This window comes from Pristiophorus japonicus, chromosome 10, assembly GCF_044704955.1.
Source record: "Pristiophorus japonicus isolate sPriJap1 chromosome 10, sPriJap1.hap1, whole genome shotgun sequence".
Classification (NCBI taxonomy): domain Eukaryota; kingdom Metazoa; phylum Chordata; class Chondrichthyes; family Pristiophoridae; genus Pristiophorus; species Pristiophorus japonicus.
Genome location: NC_091986.1, coordinates 199314867 through 199334912, shown reverse-complemented (window position 1 = coordinate 199334912; position 20046 = coordinate 199314867). Strand labels below are relative to the sequence as shown.

The 20046-nt window shown below is 48.0% G+C and overlaps 1 protein-coding gene across 2 annotated transcripts in view; it reads left to right on the top strand.

The window, feature by feature from the left end:
- slc9a7 (solute carrier family 9 member 7) overlaps nucleotides 1–20046 on the top strand; it is a 195250-nt gene that overhangs the window by 146970 nt on the left and 28234 nt on the right. The window contains exon 13 of one of the 2 annotated variants that reach the window (XM_070892483.1): nucleotides 11487–11546. The exons of the other annotated variant lie outside the window; for it this stretch is intronic. Coding sequence (XP_070748584.1) covers nucleotides 11487–11546 — 60 coding nt within the window. The remainder of the gene's footprint in view (nucleotides 1–11486; nucleotides 11547–20046) is intronic. 2 annotated transcript variants of the gene reach the window in all.

Sequence of the window (20046 nt, the reverse complement as noted above, 5' to 3'; positions counted from 1 at the left end):
TGCCACTGTGTGGTGTAACGGGTTGCTCCACCAGCCCGCTGTGCCACATGATTTGTGCAAGATTTTTCCTCCTTCCTTCATGTAGGGCTGCAGCAGCAGGGAAGCTTGCCCCTTGTTTCCTGCCTCACCAGAGATGGAGGTGATTGCAGTTCCTTGATTGAACAGCAGGTGGCGGTACGAGCTAAAACTATCCTGTCAGTTGACCTGACTCGGGCTGTTCCATTTCAGTGACGATGCTTTTCATGCAAAATCAGCACCGACTGCAATATCATGTTTTGCCTTTTATAGATTTAAAGATATTTTAATTTGACATGAATTGTTGTGAGAAAGGTCCCTGTTTACAAGATGCAAATGACAAATTCAGCTTTCGCAGGGCTCTTAATCTCAGTCCAAGTGGCAAATTACATAAGGACATAAGAAATAGGAGCAGGAGTAGGTCATTTGGCCCCTCGAGCCTGCTCCGCCATTCAATAAGATCATCCACTTCCCCGCCCGCTTCCCATAACCCTTGACTCCCTTATCGTTCAAAAACATTTGTCAATGTGTTCTGTTGTAACTGCCTTGAAAAATATATCGTAAACTAGTTTAATGAACTGTGACCTCCGTTGCTCTGATTTTGATCTTGTCATATTCCTTAATCAGCCCTTCTACCTACAAATTACACCTGTTTTGGGTGTCTCCTTTATCACTTCATGGTTTAACTCCTCTTCAATCCCTTTCATAGAGGCTTCATAAATAGAGGCATTGAGTACAAAAGCAAGGAAGTTAGATGAACCTTTATAAAACACTGGTTCAGCCTCAACTGGAGTGTTGTGTCCAATTCTGGGCACCGCACTTTAGGAAGGATGTGAAGGCCTTAGAGAGGGTGCAGAAAAGATTTACGAGAATGATTCCAGGGATGAGGGACTTCAATTGAGTGGATAGACTGGAGAAGCTGGGATTGTTCTCCTTAGAGCAGAGAAGGTTGAGAGGAGATTTGATAGAGGCGTTCAAAATCATGAGGGTTCTGGACAGAGTAGAGAGAGAGAGAGAGAGACTGTTCCCATTGGTGGAAGGGTCGAGAATCAGAGGACACAGATTTAAGGTGATTGGCAAAAGAACCAAAGGCTACATGAGGAAAAACCTTTTTACGCAGTGAGTGGTTAGGATCTGGAATGCACTGCCTGAAAGGTTGGTGGAGGCAGACTCAACTGTGGCTTTCAAAAGAGAATTGGATAAGTAGCTGAAGGAAAAAAAATTGCAGGGCTACAGGGAAAGGGCAGGGAGAGTGGGACGAGCTGAGGTGCTCGTGCAGAGAACCGACAAAGGCTTGAGGGGCGAATGGCCGCCTTCTGTGCTATAACCATTCTATAATTCAGCGATTTGGTGGTGTTTTTGGCCTTGACTTCTCAAAAATGAGGAGTTTGATAACTGAGCCTTGAGTAAAGGAGCCCAACTGGGGCAACTTTGAGCTGCGTAGTTTTCTTGTCCCTCGCACACTGGGTGTAACTTCACCATGAAAATCCAAGCGTGATGATGGATGGTCTACAAAATAGAAATATCCTACTTGTGGAGTAGTCATTCCTCGACCGAAGGTGCAATTAATGCTCTATTTATATTATGAAGTCCTTTGGTTCCGCAAACCACTCGGTTACCTGTGTTCCGAATTCACCCCTTTCGTATTGACGGCTGATTCCACAACAACAATAGCAACTTGCATTTTTCTAGCGCCTTTAATGTCCCAAGGCGCTTCACAGGAGCGTTATTCAAACAAAATCTGACACCGAGCCTCATAAGGAGATATTAAGACAGGTGACCAGAAGCTTGGTATTCAGGAGCCTCTTGAAGGAGGAGATAAGACGCTGAGGGAATTCCAGTGCTTAGGGCCGAGGCACCTATAGGCATGGCATGCACTTGTGCACAATTTGCATTTGCACAGTTGTTACAAAGTTGTATGTCTGACTTTTATCACTGTGGCCATCAAGCCCCTGCCAGCAGAGTAAGTACGGAAGGCGAACAACAACTTGCATTGATATAGCGCCTTTAACGTAGTAAAACGTCCCAAGGCGCTTCACAAGAGCGATAACAAACAAACTTTCACACCGAGCGACATAAGATATTAGGACAGGTGATCCAAAGCTTGGTCTAAGAGGTAGGTTTTAAAGAGTCTCTTAAAGGAGAAAAGAGAGGTGGAGAGGTTTAAGGGGGGGCATTCCAGAGCTTGGGTCCTAGACAGCTGAAAGCACGGCTGCCAGTAGTAGCGTGATTAAAACAAAATGGTGACCCTAATGGCAAGCAATGCTAATGATAACCGTTTACATAGGAGCGTAAGAAATATGAGCAGGTGTATTCCATACGGCCCCTCGAGCCTGCTGTGCCATTCAGTAAGATCATGGCTGATCTTTGACCTCAACTCCATCTTCTCGCACTATACCCATATCCCTTCATTCCCATAGTATCCAAAAATCTTATCTATCACATCCACAGCCCTTTGGGGTAGAGAATTCTAAAGATTCACAACCCTTTGAGTGAAGAAATTCCTCATCTCAGTTCTAAATGGCTGACCTCTTATCTTGAGACTGTGCTGCCTAGTTCTAGACTCTCCAGGCAGCGGAAAAGCCTTTCGGCATCCACCCTGTGAAGCCCTCCAAGAATGTTACACATTTCAATGAAATCGCCTCTCCTGAACTCTGGAGAGTATAGGCCCATTCTACTCTATTTTTCCTCATAGGACAACCCTCTCATCCCAGGGATCAATCTAGTGAACCATTAGTTAGGCTCTGCCTCTCCCTGTGCTCTTGGGAGTTAGCTGTTAGATCTCTTAATTTCCAATGAAATACGAACTCCGGTTGTAGTTTTAATGTAATTTTATTCTGGCAGCAGCAACAAGCTTTTGGCTTTAAGCCAGGCCTTTGACTTACTGAGAACACATGGCCCAAAATGGCCCATGGCTGTTCTTATACCTGGCTCAGTTTACAGAAAAGAACGTGCCTTCTTTGACCTTATTGGCTCAATTGATATACTGTTAACCTTTAATTGGCTCGCTACCAAAGGTCCTAAAATGTCAAGTTGATTGATGACTTAATGCAACATGCTCCCACTCATGTAGCAGCTCTGACTGGGGGTCTGTGAATTCTCACAGACTGTCTGTATGCAGCCTGTTTGAATTCTCTATCATTAGCTATAAAATAATCTCAGCGCTAGTGAGTTCCATTCATAAAATCTTGCAGCAAGAAGGAGGCCATTCGGCCCCTCATGTCTGTGCCAGCTCTGTCCAAATAGTCCTGCTCCCATGCTCTTTACCCGTAGTCCTGCAATTTGTTTTCTTTTTAAATATTTATTCAGTTCCCTATTTGAAAGTTACCATTGAATCTGCTTCCACCACCCTTTCAGGTCATCATAACTTGCTGCATTTAAAAAAAAAATTCTTCTCACCTTCCCCCAGATCAGGGGTATTGAAGTTGCATGTTCAGCCATGAACTCATTGAATGGCGGTGCAGGCTCGAAGGGCCGAATGGCCTACTCCTGCACCTATTTTCTATGTTTCTATCTTTTGCCAATTATCTTTAATCTGTGTACTCTCACAAGCTCCGTTCCCTAGCCACTGACTCCATCCCTCTCCCCAACTTCTGTCTGAGGCTGAACCAGACTGTTCGCAATCTTGGTGTTATATTCGACCCTGAAATGAGCTTTTGACCACATATCCGCAGCATAACTAAGACCGCCTGTTTCCACCTCGGTAACATCGCCTGTCTCCGCCCCTGCCTCGGCTCATCTGCTGCTGAGGCCCTCATCCATGCCATTGTCACCTCTAGACTTGACTATTCCAAAGCACTCCTGACTGGCCGCTCACATTTTACCTTATGTAAACTAGAGGTGATCCAAAACTCGGCTGCCCGTGACCTAACTCGTACCAAGTCCTGCTCAGCTATCACCCAAGTGCTCGCTGACCTACATTGGCTCCCAGTTAGGCAACGCCTCAATTTAAAAATTCTCATCCTTATTTTCAAATCCCTCCATGGCCTCGCCCCTCCCTATCTCTGTAATCTCCTCCAGCCCTACAACCCCCGAGATGTCTGCGCTTCTCCAAATCTACCCTCTTGAGCATCCCTGATTATAATCGCTCAACCATTGGTGGCCGTGCCTTTTGTTGCCGAGGCCCCAAGCTCTGGAACTCCCTCCCTAAACCTCTCCGCCTCTCTACCTCTCTTTCCTCCTTCAAGACGCTCCTTAAAACCTACCTCTTCAACCAAGCTTTTGGTCACCTGCCCTAATTTCTCCTTATGCGGCTCGGTGTCAAATTTTTTATCTCACAATACTCCTGTGAAGCGTCTTGGGATTTTCACTACTTTTAAAGGCGCTATATAAATTCAAGTTGTTGTTGAACTCTGGTTACTGACTCTCTGTTCCCATCACCCCCATCCCTTATCTGGATGAACAAAACCAGAGATTCTCAGAATCAGCAAGATAAGCCGTCAGGAATACTTTGAGACCTGGATCTTGAAAGGTTTATTTCAAGTGGTGGTGGGGGGGGGTAATGTACCATTTCACAAACACCAGCTTGTCCCCTGTGCCTCCGACTCCAGTGAATAGAAGCAAAGTCCTGAGGTATCGGCGCACAATCTTGCGTTCAGTTAAGGTTTCTTATTGTGCATGTCTTCAGCCATTGTTAACCATTTGTGGAGCTTCATGGTCGGCTTCTCGCGCTGATTCACGGAAAATGAAACTATTTCATTCCTGCAATAAGTTTCAGTGACCACCGGTGCACCTCCAAAAGTTTCCCCGGGGAAAAAAAGCGAGCATCGCTGTATACACATTACTCTTCTTGTGTTTTAAAAGTCACTTAAGAATTAATTTTGAATGCGCTAATCCTCTTTTTGAGTACGTGTTAGATGATCCCTAGTAATTTTGTTTTCTGTGCGTGTGTGTGCATTTGAAAAACCTATTTTTGCACTGTGGGGATTGGGGGGAGGGGTGTTGCTGACGGACAGGTCACCAGGTTGTGTGTTGCTCGTGACAACCTCAATGCAAGGATTCACCACGCCCAGCCACTGGGAAGACGCTTTTTTCCCCCAGCTCTTTCATGGTGTCCGGATTAAGTGGGTTTACACGGGGCGGGTGAATTTGCAGGTTGTCAGGTCCTTCTCCTGCTAAGTAGGAGTTCCATAACATTCATTTAACAAATGCACTGGTTGATACTTCAACAGGAATTCGCTTATCGGCACCCCATTTAAAAAAATAAAACATTTTTATAACCATTATATATCATAGTCACTAATAAATCCAGTCAGGAATTCAGGAGAAACTTCTTCACCCAGTGAGTGGTTAGAATGAGGAACTCGCTACCACAGGGAGTGGTTGAGGCGAATAGCAAAGATGCATTTAAGGAGAAGCTGGAATAATACTCGAGGGAGAAGAGAGTAGAAGGTTATGCTGATAGTGTGAGATGAAGAGGAGTGGGAGAGGCTCGTGGAGCATAAACCCCAGCACAGACCAGTGGGGACGAATGGCCTGTTCATGTGCTGTAGACTCTATGGGCTAGAAATTCGGTATCGCCCGCTCTGAGGCGGAGTGGGCACCGGGGCACTACCTTTAGTGCCAGGCGATGTCTACTGCCTCAAAGTGGGATATTCAGTTGTATCGTCCCCCAAGAGGAGATGTTGCACATACCTCTTGGATGCTAAAGGCCCATCGCAGGGCAGCAGTGCTATTAGGAAAAGGGGAGGTGCAATTAGGAAAAGGGGAGGTGCAACGAGACCTGGGTGTCATGGTACATCAGTCATTGAAGGTTGGCATGCAGGTACAGCAGGCGGTTAAGAAAGCAAATGGCATGTTGGCCTTCATAGCGAGGGGATTTGAGTACAGGGGCAGGGAGGTGTTGCTACAGTTGTACAGGGCCTTGGTGAGGCCACACCTGGAGTATTGTGTACAGTTTTGGTCTCCTAACTTGAGGAAGGACATTCTTGCTATTGAGGGAGTGCAGCGAAGGTTCACCAGACTGATTCCCGGGATGGCGGGACTGACCTATCAAAAAAGACTGGATCAACTGGGCTTGTATTCACTGGAGTTCAGAAGAATGAGAGGGCATCTCATAGAAACGTTTAAAATTCTGATGGGTTTAGACAGGTTAGATGCAGGAAGAATGTTCCCAATGTTGGGGAAGTCCAGAACCAGGGGTCACAGTCTAAGGATAAGGAGTAAGCTATTTAGGACCGAGATGAGGAGAAACTTCTTCACCCAGAGAGTGGCGAACCTGTGGAATTCTCTACCACAGAAAGTTGTTGAGGCCAATTCACTAAATATATTCAAAAAGGAGTTAGATGAAGTCCTTACTACTAGAGGGATCAAGGGGTATGGCAAGAAAGCAGGAAGTTGCATGTTCAGCCATGAACTCATTGAATGGCGGTGCAGGCTAGAAGGGCCGAATGGCCTACTCCTGCACCTATTTTCTATGTTTCTCACGTTGAGGCGCTGGGATACCGGCTCCCTAGCACCGAGAGGAGGTGAGGTCGACCATGTGACACCTGCAGAAAAAAAATGGAAGAGAGGCTCCAAACAGTTTTCCACAGGTAAGAGAGGTAAGTAATGGTTAAAAATTTAACTCCCAACATTAATTCTTCATTCCCTGTGATATCGCCCGGGATCCTCTCTACACCGTCTGCTTCATAGAAACATAGAAAATAGGAGCAGTAGTAGGCCCTTCGAGTCTGCACCAACATTCAATTTGATCATGGCTGATCCTCTACCTCAACACCATGGGCTCAATTTTCCCCAAAGCATTTTTTTGAAGAGTTGTGCCCAATTTTTGGGGGCCTAAATACGCGAAAAAAAATATTCTAAGTTTCATTTTGGCGAGGCGTAACCCGACCTTTGGAGCCTTGATCTGCGCCAAAAAGATTGGCTGCCATGGTAACCAGGGACACCATGCGAGCTGAGGCTGCAAAGTGAAGCATACAGCCAGCTCCCAACACATTAAAAGAATTGAAAAACACAGCACCACCTTGCCTCCTGCCCGAAGGGCCTGGTCCGCTCCCATTCTCGGTCCCCATTCTCCCGATCCGCTCCCATTCTCGGTCTCTGTCTCTGTCTCTGTCTCTGTCTGTGAACCGGGACCAAGAATGGGATCGGGCAGCCTTCGGGCGAGGTTGGAGGTAAGTTGTGTCCGGGCATCTGCTGTGCCAATTTCCTTACCTGCGCCGGTTTCCTTAGCTCTCCGGAAGGTTTTTCTGCAGAGGCCACGTACGCTGGCCTAAGCACAACTGGAGTAACTCTCAGAATTGGCGTAGGTGGCTAGTTACGCCCCCTTTGGCTGAAAAAAAACTGACCTAAAAAAATCGTACCTAACTGAGTTATACTGGTGCAAATTGATTGTGAAAACTGTAGTTTTTCAACTTAGGCCAAAAAGAGCAGCCTGCTGAAAAAAACCGGCACAAATACTGGGGAAAATTGAGCCCCATATTCCCACTTTTTCCCCATTCCCTTGTTGCCTTTTGTTTCTAGAAATCTATCTATCTCGCTATGGTAGGAGAAAGGAGTCAATTTCAGATATGCGTCGCAAAGAGCACAGCGCTAAATGATGGCACCGCTACTAAACTATCAGTGAAGTTCTCAGCAGGCTGTCACAGTGCGGTGCTCAGGCGGTTGGTGTTTCACAGACCCTTAGCGCCCCTCTCTGGCACTAATGGCGGTGCTAAACCACCGAATTTCTCCCCTTATGTAATTACGGTTAACTTTTAACTTGTTTGAGGGAGTTCTTTAAATACCTTCCCCATACCGCTCATTGTAAGAAGACCACAATTGTTTTTATACCGGCTTTAGTGGAATGCCAGCATCACTGCAGGGGGAGGGGGGTCGTTCCTGACTGATGGGTCACCAGGTTGTGTGTCGTCAGTGACTCCCTCAATGCAAGGATTCACCACGCCCAGCCACTGGGAAGACAGACTTTTTATCCCCCCACACCTTCCTGGTGTCCGGATTAAGTGGATTTACATGGGAGTCACCCCCAAATGTACCCGTTCATGTTTAACTGTTTGCTCTGATGGGAGTTGAATCCGACGTCTTATCATCTTTACTGCTCTCCATAATGCACCATTTAGACTACGGGTGTTTTTTTTGGGAAGTGGGGATGATTGGCCAGTGACTGGGACCAGAGGTTTTATGTCACTGCATCAGTGGGTGGCTGAGGGCCCCTGGGGTTCACACACGAGCCATTCACCAATGGGACCAAGGCTCACCAGGCTGACATTTCCCCTCTGTTGGCGGTGTGAAGTTTCCTATGCGATGAGTTTTTGCAATCTCAATCCAGGTTCCAATCAGCTTGGGCCCACAGCACAGTTGGTACTAAATTGGCAGGTTCAGTCGGAGAGGCCGGAAGATGCGGCTGAGGTGAAATTGAAAAATGTCACACCACTGTTGAGATGCCCCTCTGAGCTTGGGGTGAGGCACACTGTTGGGGCAACTCTGTATCTCGCCTTGTTATACCTGACCCAGGAGTGTTTGACGATGATGCTGGGTACACAAGATGTTCCATTGTCCAGCTGTAACATTTCTCAACTTGAGCAACAAGAAATTGTTTTCAATTTATTTTTTATACATAGTGAAATATAGTATAACATATACTTAAAAATAAAAAATCTGCAGGGCTATGGGAAAAGAGCAGGGGAGTGTGACTAATTGGATCTTTCAGAGAGCCAGCATAGGTACGTTGGGCCGTTGGGCCGAATGGCCTCCTACGTTGTATGATTCAGATTTTGCAGTGGATATGACCACTTAGCAGAGAGGTCAACAACCAGGGGGAATCGACTTAAAGTAATCGGTCGGAGGTTTAGAGGGGAGTTGAGGGAGAACCTTTTTCACCCAGAGGGTGGTGGGGGTCTGGAACTCGCTGCCTGAAAGGGTGGTAGAGGCAGGAACCCTCACCACATATTTAAAAAGTACTTGGATGTGCACTTGAAGTGCCGTAACCGACAGGCTACGGACCAAGAGCGGGAAAGTGGGGTTAGGCTGGATAGCTCTTTGTTGGCCGGTGTGGACACGATGGGCCAAAATGGCCTCCTTCCGTGCTGTAAACTTCTAGGATACGGCGCCAAACTCAGAGTGCGCCGTCATACCGCTTTTGGAATTGACCCAAGTTCAGGACTTCCATGCGATAACTCCCGAACCTGCGAACTGTCGCGTTACGTGACCGATCATCCACACTGGTGGGGAAATGCTCGTGGCTGGCGTAGAGTTGGGCTTGTGGCCAATTACGGCCGGAAATGTTGCGGTCAGTGAAAGCGGGCGCAGGAGCCTGTGTCACTGTGGAAGGGACCACCTCTCCGTTCGTTTGCTGGTTAAGCCGCGTCAATGGTGAAAAGAAATTAGAGTTTGCATCCAGCCAGGGCGGTTCAGCATTTGCTAAAATGCTTTCAGGAGTGTATTTTTTGAATTTAATCAACAAAAGATTTCATTTTCGACAGGCAGTTAAATAATTTAATATCTTGGGAAAAAATACAGTACAATTTCTTGTAATATAGTTCAATTCATGAAAAGAAAAAATCTTGCCTCTGTGTGAGAGAAAGTCTGAGTCATTTTGGAACTATTTATTATCCAAGTCCTTATAATTATTCTGAAAATGCAGATAATTCTGTAAAAATATGACATTGGGTGAAATGCAAGTAAGAACGTTGCCAGTATTGGAGATCGACACTTTGAACAACAACAACTTGTATTTATATAGCGCCTTTAAAGTAGTAAAACTTCCCAAGGCACTTCACGGGAGTGTTATAAGACAAAAATTTGACACCAAGCCATATAAGAAGAAATTATGGCAGATGACCAAAAGCTTGGCCAAAGGTAGGTTTTAAAGAGCGTCTTGAAGGAGGAAAGAGAGGTAGAGAGGCGGAGAAGTTTAGGCAGGGAGTTCCAGGGCTTGGGGCCTCGGCAGCAGAAGGCACGGCCACCAATGGTTGAGCGATTATAATCAGAGATGCTCAAGAGGGCAGAATTAGAGGAGCGCAGACATCGCGAGGGGGTCGGAGGGGTTGCGGTTGTGAGGCTGGAGGAGATTACAGAGATGGAGAGGGGCGAGGCTATGGAGGGATTTGTAAACCAGGATAATAATTTTTGAAGTTGAGGCGTTGCTTAACCGGGAACCAATGCCATCATTATCATCATAGGCAGTCCCATCAAAATCGAGGAAGACTTGCTTCCGCTCTTAAAAGTGAGTTCTCAGGTGGCTGAACAGTCCAATACGGGAATTACAGTCTCTGTCACAGGTGGGACAGACAGTCGTTGAAGGAAAGGGTGGGTGGGACTGGTTTGCCGCACGCGTAAGTTCACGAGCACAGGAGTGATGGGTGAGCGGGACTTGGTGCGAATGAGGACACAGGCAGCCGAATTGTGGATGACCTCAAGTTTACGTTGGGTAGAACGTGGGAGGCCAGGCAGGAGTGTTGAGTCCCTGCGGTGTACTGACTGGAGGACCAGGCCAACGTGATCCCAGGCACGTGTCCGCTCGCGCTGCACCCCTGGAATCCATGGGCCGTTACGCTGCCCTCTAGTACGCAACGTCAAAGCAGGCTCGCAAAGGCGGGTCCCCATCAGGTCAGTGCACATTCCCTTCAGATGACCACGGCATACTCCACAGGTACACCGCCGACCACAAAATCTGCCCCAATACCTTTTCTACTGTGCACTTCCTCGAGACCACCGACCCCCTCCCTCCCACCCACCTCGCTGTCCCAGAGAGGCCTTGACAGAAGCCTGGGGTGGGGCTGAGGCGACTGCCTGTTGTCTCGGTGTGGGAGAGCTAATTTTTTCTATAAAAGTGAGAATGATTTTTTTAATTTATTTTAAATTTGGGGGCGGGACAAAAGGAAAGCAGAAACAAATGGATGTAGATGAAAACTCAAAACAATTGTAATCTTTTTCCAGTGGTTTTTTTTTTTCTGTTCAGTAATATGGGTGGCTAGTCAAGATCCCTCTTAAGGCTGGATTTATTTTCTTTGGAACAGAGGAGGCTGAGGGGAGACCTTACTGAGGTGTATAAAATTATGAGGGGCCAAGATAGAGTGGATAGGACAGACCTATTTCCCTTAGCAGAGGGGCCAACAACCAGGGGGCATAGATTTAAAGTAATTGGTAGGCAGTTTGGAGGAGATTTGAGGGGAAATTTCTTCACCCAGAGGTGAAGGAACTCACTACCTGAAAGGGTGGTAGAGGCAGAAACCGTTGCCACATTTAAAAAGTATGTGGATGGGCACTTGAAGTGCCGTAAGCTACAGGGCTACGGACCCAGAGCTGGAAAGTGGGATTAGGCTGGATAGCTCTTTGTTGGCCGGTGCGGACACGATGGGCCGAAATGGCCTCCTTTCGTGCTGTAAATTGCTATGATTAAGAGTTTATTACTCAGTCGTGTCTACAGCTGTTCCAGGCCGGTTGCTAGGGGCTGTGAGGTAGGGAGGTGGTTGCAGAATTGTGCTGAGGTAATTCTGACCTTCCATTCTTGTGCCGTACCCCCCCCTCAGAGTTGGTGACCCCGTGCCGTCTGCAGAGGACCCGGCTGATGACCGCTGGAGCTACTTCAGGTGACGCACAAAGCTGGCTTCAGTCCGCCTGCTTGATTAACACCGTTCCTTTTTCCAATTCCAGCTAATCCTCCAATCTCCTCTAATCCAGATTTGGGCTTCTTCTTGTCCTTCTTGCTCTTCCGGAATGCATTTTTTTTTTTTTAAAAAGGAGAGATATAAAATATCCTCCTGATTTCTGTACTTTTCCAGGCCTGTGTATGAAATGGATTTAATCCTAATGCGAGTAAACTCCTCGTCATTCTCCCTCAACTAGTGCAGAGTATTTTCCACGGCTGCCACGCATTCTTTGTCCCGTCTGTCAACACGCTGTGTCTCTTTGTCTTTGTTTTTCTTGTGAGTGGCTTCGAGCTTCGAAAGGTGAGGCCTGTGGATTGACGTATTGGATTGTTTCTTCCCAAAGGAAACTGCGATGAGGAGCTCATCAGGGGGCGAGAATCCACATTGTGTGACAAATCAGTACAAGCCCTTGCTTCTTTCTGGCCTTGCTGCCTTCCTTCACCGGCCCCCCCCCCCCCCACCCCCCCAGCCTCGTGACTGCTTCTATCGCAACACTCAAACACAGGAAATGGTGCTCCAGAGAAATAAACTTGCTGTGCAATGAAGGGAGAAATATTCCAATCTATCAGGTATATGAGTGCCACAGAAATTCCGTTCTATCATCTGTTCATCCTCATCATCATCAAAGGCAATCCCTCGGAATCGAGCAAGACTTGCTTCCACTCTAAAAGTGAGTTTTCAGGTGGCTGTACAGTCCAATACGGGAATTACAGTCTCTGTCACAGGTGGGACAGACAGTGGTTGAAGGAAAGGGTGGGTGGGACAGGTTTGCCACATGCTCCTTCCGCTGTCTGCGCTTGTTTTCTGCATGCTCTCGGCGACGAGACTCAAGGTGCTCAGTGCCCTCCCGGATGCACTTCCTCCACTTAGGGCGGTCTTTGGCCCAGGGACTCTCCCAGGTGTCGGTGGGGACGTTGCATTTTTATCAAGGAGGCTTTGAGGGTGTCCTTGAAACGTTTCCTCTGCCCACCTGGGGCTCGCTTGCCGTGTAGGAGTTGCGAGTAGAGCGCTTGCTTTGGGAGTCTTGTGTCGGGCATGCGGACAATGTGGCCCGCCCATCAACATCACCCTCAGTTCGCTGTTGTCTGCTTTACTGAGGAAGCAAAACGAGCTTGATTTAAAAAAACTGTGCTTCACCCAATAAACGAGGTCTAAAAACCTGCGAGGGGAACCCTGTCCGTCAGTGCAAGTACATGGCAGCTGCTGCTTTCAATTCTGAACCGTTCCATTTGTGCATGTTCTCTTCTGCCCTCCCGTCCCCCTCCCCCTCCCCCCGAATTCTCTTGTGCTGCAGGTGATGAATCGTGTTCACGCACTCTTTGATACCTCCCCCAACTGGCCATTCTACACGTGTTGGCCCAGAGAGACTACATTTGGGAGACTAATGGCTGGGAGTGGCGACGATGAGCCGAATGGCCGCCTCCTGTGCCATAAATGTCTATGATTCTATGGAGTTGGGGGCCTCAGTGCAAAGCCTGATCAGTTCGTACCCGACCCCCACATGCGCACGATCCAATAAATCCGCAGCATGCGCCCAACCTTAGCTTGATCACTCGGGTCATTTGCAGCTCTCCATCATCAAGCTGGTTTAGATACATTTGGCACAGACTGGGCATCAAACATGCAACCATCGTGATCGTTCTAGCTGAATCCCACCGAGCCATCCAAGAGCCTTGGAAATGGAGTAGAATGAATGAGTTTTTGTTCTTGTTATTGGAGAACCATTGTACAAAGTGGAGCGACTGGCAGTTTCTCTCACCCATTTATGTCACCAGGCTCCTGTCGGCTGCAGAACAGAAGAATAAATGAGGCAGCACCGCTGGCTGACAGTCTTGAGACTTGTCAATGGAAGGATTGGCATTTTGAGCCTTTCACACCCACCGGATGTCCCAAAGCACTTGACAGCCAATGTATTACTTTTGGAATGTAGTCACTGTTGTAATGTAGGAAACGTGCGATATGTGTGCGCACTTGGTGCATGCAACAGAGTCCTGGTTAACCCTCCAGTCGTCCTCGTTAACCCTTTCCACTGGATAATGGTCTAGCTCTGTCGAGCTGATGTGCAACGGTCACCACACGTTAAAAAATCCACGCACAGGCATCTTCCACCCCCTCAATTGGAGTTCAGGACTGGAACATCGGGTCCTTCATTGAAACATCTGTGAACTCATGGAAGCAAGTCATCCTCATTCGAGGGACCGCCTATGATGATGATGTAGGAAACGTGGCAGCCAATTTGCGCGCAGCAAGCTCCCTCAAGCAGCGATGTGATAATGACCAGATCATCTGTTTTTGTTATGTTGATTGAGGGATAAATATTGGCCAGGACACCGAGGATAACTCCCCTTGCTCTTCTTCTAAATAGTGCCATGGGATCTTTTACATCCGCCTGAGAGAGCAGGCGGGGCCTCGGTTTAACGTCTCATCTGAAGGAAAGCACCTCCGACAGTGCGGCACTCCCTCAGTAATACACTGAGTCAACCTTAATTTTTGTGCTCTGAAGTGGGGCCCACAAGCTTCTGACTCCGAGGCGAGGGTGCGACTCACTGCGCCGTAGCTGACACTACAAACATTGTCATTGAAAGTGGAGGCAGGGGGTGTTTCTGCCCCATGCGGTCCAGCATTTTTTTAAGATTCATTCTCAGGACATGGGCATCGCTGGCAAGGCCAGCATTTATTGTCCATCCCTAGTTTCTCTCAAGAAGATGGTGGTGGGCCACCTTCTTGAACCGCTGCAGTCCATTTAAAACTAAGATGAGAAGGAATTTCTTCTCAGAGGGTTGTAAATCTGGAATTCTCTGCCTCAGAGCTGTGGAAGCTGGGACATTGAATAAATTTAAGACCGAGATAGACAGTTTCTTAACCGATAAGGGGTTATGGAGAGCAGGCAGGGAAGTGGACCTGAGTCCATGATTGGATCAGCCATGATCATATTAAATGGTGGAGCAGGCTCAAGGGGCCGTATGGCCTACTCCTGCTCCTATTTCTTACGTTCTTATGTCCCATGTGGTGAAGGTACTCCCACAGTGTTGTTAGCTAGGGAATTCCAAGATTTTGACCCAGCCACGATGAAGGAACGGCGATATATCTCCAAGTCGGGACGGCATGTGATTTGGAGGTGATGGTGTTTCCCATGCACCTGCTCCCCTTGTCCTTCGAGACGGTGTTGAAACAATGAGGGCACCACGCCTGTTGCCCGGAGAAGAGTTGGTGCTGAGGGAGTGGCTGCCTTGAACCCTGTGATGATGGTGCTCCCATCCTGGATTCAGACTTTCTGTCCTGTGCAAACCTTCCCAAACCATTAGGCAAAAAAATGGCCAGATTTAAGTGGAGGCTAGACTAGCATATGAGGGAGAAGGGAATAGAGGCTTATACCGATCGACTTAGATGAGGAAAGACTGGAGGAGGCTTTAATGGAGCATAAATGGACATGGACTGGTTGGTCTGAATGGCCTGTTTCTGTGCCATATATCCTATTGAGTAACAAGGTGGCTGATTGAGAACTTGAAACAACTGCACACGTCTCTTCAGTCGCATTACCAACTCTGGCTTTGGTAGGATTGATCCTGCAGTGTGAATGTGGTGGATTCCACACTGCCAAAACCCTGAGGCAAAATTACAGATCCACTGCTTGAAGTGGTTCTACAATATAAACGTGCGAGAGGATGAGGAGGCACAGTGGGGGTAGCTACTGAACTTTAACCCGAGGAATCTGGGTTCAAACCCACCCTAGATTGCTGGGATAGCATTCTCCTCTGTCTGCAAAAGTCCTTGGCGGAGTGACATTGTGCGTTCTCAGTGAAGTTCTCAACTGACGTCGACCAACAGCATTTCATTTGGCAGCATCCCTCCAGGTCAGCCCAAGGCTTGACTGGCTTGGCCAAAACTCCGCTGTTGGTGGAGTAGGGGAGCTCTTCTGAGGCCGGGCCAGAGCAGGAGGCAGCTTTGTTCTGCATCCAACCCCTCTGTTCCTGAGGGGGGGGGGGGGGGGCATTTAATTCCGGAGATGAGGGGGTTACCTTATGATGATAGATTGAGTAGACTGGGTCTTTACTCGTTGGAGTTCAGAAGGATGAGGGGTGATCTTATAGAAACATTTAAAATAATGAAAGGGATAGACAAGATAGAGGCAGAGAGGTTGTCTCCACTGGTCGGGGAGACTAGAACTAGGGGGCACAGCCTCAAAATACGGGGGAGCCAATTTAAAACCGAGTTGAGAAGGAATTTCTTCTCCCAGAGGGTTGTGAATCTGGAGTTCTCTGCCCAAGGAAGCAGTTGAGGCTAGCTCATTGAATGTATTCAAGTCACAGATAGATAGATTTTTAACCAATAATGGAATTAAGGGTTACGGGGAGCGGGCGGGTAAGTGGAGCTGAGTCCACGGCCAGATCAGCCATGATCTTGTTGAGTGGCGGAGCAGGCTCGAGGGGCTAGATGGCCTAATCCTGTTCCTAATTCTTATGTTCTTCTTATGTTAACAAATGGCTGCCTGAAATGGAAAATGATCCACTCCCCGGCACCAACATTCCTTCGCACCAAAGAAAAGCAGCTTAAGGAATGAAAATAACCGTCGATAATCATAGACATTTACGGCGTAGAAGGAGGACATTCGACCCATTGTGTCTGTGCCGGCCGCAAAAGATCTATCCAGCCTAATCCCACTTTCCAGCTCTTGGTCCGTAGCCCTGCACTTCAAGTGCACATCCAAGTATTTTTTAAACGCTCTGAGAGTTTCTGTCTCTACCACCCTTTCAGGAGTAAGTTCCAGACCCCTGCCACCCTCTGGGTGAAAAAGGTTCCTCTCAAGTTCTCCTGCGGTTCAAGAGGGCGGCTCACCACCGTCTTCTTAAGGGCAATTAGGGATGGGCAATAAATGCTGGCCTTGCCAGCGACACCCACATCCCGGAACGAATAATAAAATAAATTAAAAAATCTCCCCTCCAATTACTTTAAATTTTGCCCTCCTAGTTATTGACCTCTCTGCTAATGGAAATAGGTCCTTCCTATCCACTCTAGCTTGGCTCCTCATAAATGTATGCACAACGACAACATCATCATCATAGGCAGTCCCTCGGAATTGAGGAAACATAGAAACATAGAAAATAGGTACAGGAGTAAGCCATACGGCCCTTCGAGCCTGCACCGCCATTCAATAAGATCATGGCTGATCATCCACCTCAGTGTACCCCTTTCCTGCTTTCTCTCCATATCCTTTGATCCCTATAGAAACATGCTTCCACTCTTAAAATGGAAGACTTGCTTGCACTGTTAAAATGAGTCCTTAGGTGGCTGAACCACATTCTCCAATTCGAGAACCACAGTCCCTGTCACAGGTGGGACAGATAGTCGTTGAGGGAAAGGATGGGTGGGACTGGTTTGCTGCACGCTCCTTCCGCTGCCTGCGCTTGATTTCTGCCCGCTCTCGGCGTTGAGACGACAACAACAACTTGCATTTATATAGCGCCTTTAACGTCGTAAAATGCCCCAAGGCATTTCACAGGAGTGTTATAAGACAAAACAAACAAATATACCTCGATTTAAGTCTCCCCTCAGCCTTCCCTGTTTCAAAGAAAACAACCCCAGCCTATCCAATCGTTTGTCCTTTCCACAGCTAAAATTCCCCAGACCTGGCAAAATTCTCATAAATCTTCCCCCTCATGCAGTCATATCTTTGCTGTAATGTAGTGACCAGAACTGTACACAGTATTCTAGCTGTGGCCTAACTAGTGTTTTAACTAAAGAGTTAAAGCGGGCCTCAGCTTGGAGTGTGGGTGTGGCTCAGTGTAATTGTGTCATTATAGCAGAAAAGCAGCCACACTGGCTTTGTTCCAGTGGATTGTTCCCAGCTCATTTCAATTTGATAGCTTGACCCAGAAGGGAAGCTTGTGTTGCCCATCAGCTTGCATTAGGTGCTCTCTGTAATACTGCACCAGTATTTTGATGAAACCAAGCATGTCCTGACTTGTTCAGCTTCATGAGCACCTCGACACAGCTCGAGGATAAGGGGCAGTGATCACAATGAAATCCTGCACTGGTTATGAGTTTTTATTATTCTTCAAATGCAAATCAATCCTTGACTTAAGTGAGCACTCAATTCAGTGCGGCACAATTGGCATTTAATGAGATTCATTTTGTTTTTGTTTTAATTGCATTGCGTCAGTGGAGAAGCTAACTCTGTGGGTCAGGTTCCGCTGTTGTCTAAAGGCTTCTTGGGGGATCCGAGTGCATGTGCGAGAGGTCGATTGGCAAAGAGCTGCTATGCTAGAAGCTGCATGAAGTGCACTGTGCAGTGCACGCACTGAACCACGACACACTATGCTGGTGTTGGCCTTTTACTAGCTGCGTTTCAACATGCTTTACACCTATATCAACAGTATAAAAACTTCGAGCAATTTGTAATGCTCTAAAGTGACAAGTGACATATTGTTAAGAAATAGGAGCAGGAGTAGGCCACTCGGCCCCTCGAGCCTGCTCCGCCATTCAGTAAGATCCGAGCTGACCTGATCTTGGCCTCAACTCCACTTTCCTGCTTGTTGCCCATCACCCTTGATTCCCCTGGTAGTTCAAATATCTGTCTATCTCCGACGTGAATGTATTCAATGACCCAGCCCCCACAGCTCTTTGAGGTAGAAAATTCCAAAGATTCATGGCCCTCTGTGAGAAGAAATTCCTCCTCATCTCCATCTTAAATGGGTGACCATCTGAAACTATGCCCCCTAGTTCTAGATTCCCCCACGAGGGGAAACATCCTCTCAGCATCTACCTTGTCAAACCCCCTCAGAATCTTATGTTTCAGTCGGATCAGCCCTCAAAGAGCCAACCACGGGTCGGTAAGGATTCTCCGCCCAGTGGGCGCGGAGTCACCGACATTTGTGAAATTGCCCGACCAGGTTTTACCTGTGGTGCACGTCACCCGCACCACCCGTGTTGCTGCCCCGTCGGGCACGCGGCGACCCCTCACCAACCAGCGGTGACCCCTTTCCGCCCAGCGCAGGAAATTGCCCCGCGGGAACAGATCGGCCGCTGGTCGGCGCTCCCGACCGCTTTCCCCGGCGGGAAGCTGCTAATGGCTGTGCGCCACGGGCCCGACCGAAACCCTCCCTGGTGGGCTAAACTAGACTAAATGTAGAGTCCCCTTTAACTGAAGGGGAGGGACATTGTGATGTATCAGCACAGCGTTAATGACCGCTCCCGACCTCCGCCCCGTTGCAACACCACTTCCTCCGCCCCATAACACCGGCCTGAAAGACAAAAAAAAGTGCTGACAATCGCTTTGTTCTCCGCCCCATACAAATGGTAGGTGCACCGACTTTTGGGGGGGGCGGGGGGGGGGGCGCGCAATTTTGGCCCCTCTATATCTTCTTCCCTCTGCAGTCTTATCCTGGTTACAGGAAAATTACAGGGCTGTGCTAATGCATCACGTATGTTCAAAGGGCCGCAGGGAGTAGAGGGACTGCCTCTCCCAGCCAGCAGGGAATTGGGGGCGTATAGGCATGGGGCTGCATGTGCTTATGTCACTAAAATTCACCTGTGCTTTGCTTTACATGTCTGAGTCTGATTAAAAGATCCCACATGCCACAGTCTCTACTCGGGTTAACCTTATACTTGGCACTGAACTTGCTGTCTGACCTCAGCAAGTTCACTCACTCCCTCACTCACTCACTCACTCACACCACACACTCACACACTCCCTCACTCCCTCACTCACTCACTCACACCACACACACACCTGAGAGGGCTTCAAAAGAAAAGTCCCAGCCACTACTTGATCCTTTTGGCCTACTCAGCGTTGGAGTAAATTAACTTCTCCTTTGTCTTCCTAAATAACATTCTCCAACAAGAGAGTTTACGCACTTCCCCTTGACATTCAACAGCATTACCATCGCCGAACCCCCCACCATCACCATCCTGGGGGTCATCATTGACCAAAAACTTAACTGGACCAGCCACATAAATACTGTGTCAACCAGAGCAGGTCAGAGGCTGGGTATTCTGCAGCAAGTGTCTCTCCTCCTGACTCCCCAAAGCGTTTCCACCATCTACAAGTCACAAGTCAGGAGTGTGATGGAATACTGTCCACTTGCCTGAATGAGTGCAGCTCCAACAACACTCAAGAAGCTCGACACCATCCCTGACAAAGCAGTCCGTTTGATCGGCGCCCCATCCACCACCATAAACATTCATTCCCTCCACCACCGGCGCACCGTAGCCACAGTGTGTACCATCTACAAGATGCACTGCAGCAATTCACCAAGGCTTCTTCACAGGACCTCCCAAACCCGCGACCTCTACCAACTAGAGGGGCAAGGGCAACAGGCACCCCATCACCTCCAAGTTCCGCTCCAAGTTACACATCATCCTAGTTTGGAAATATATCACCACTTATTCATCGTCACTGGGTCAAAATCCTGAAACTCCCTAACAGAACCTTGGGAGTTCT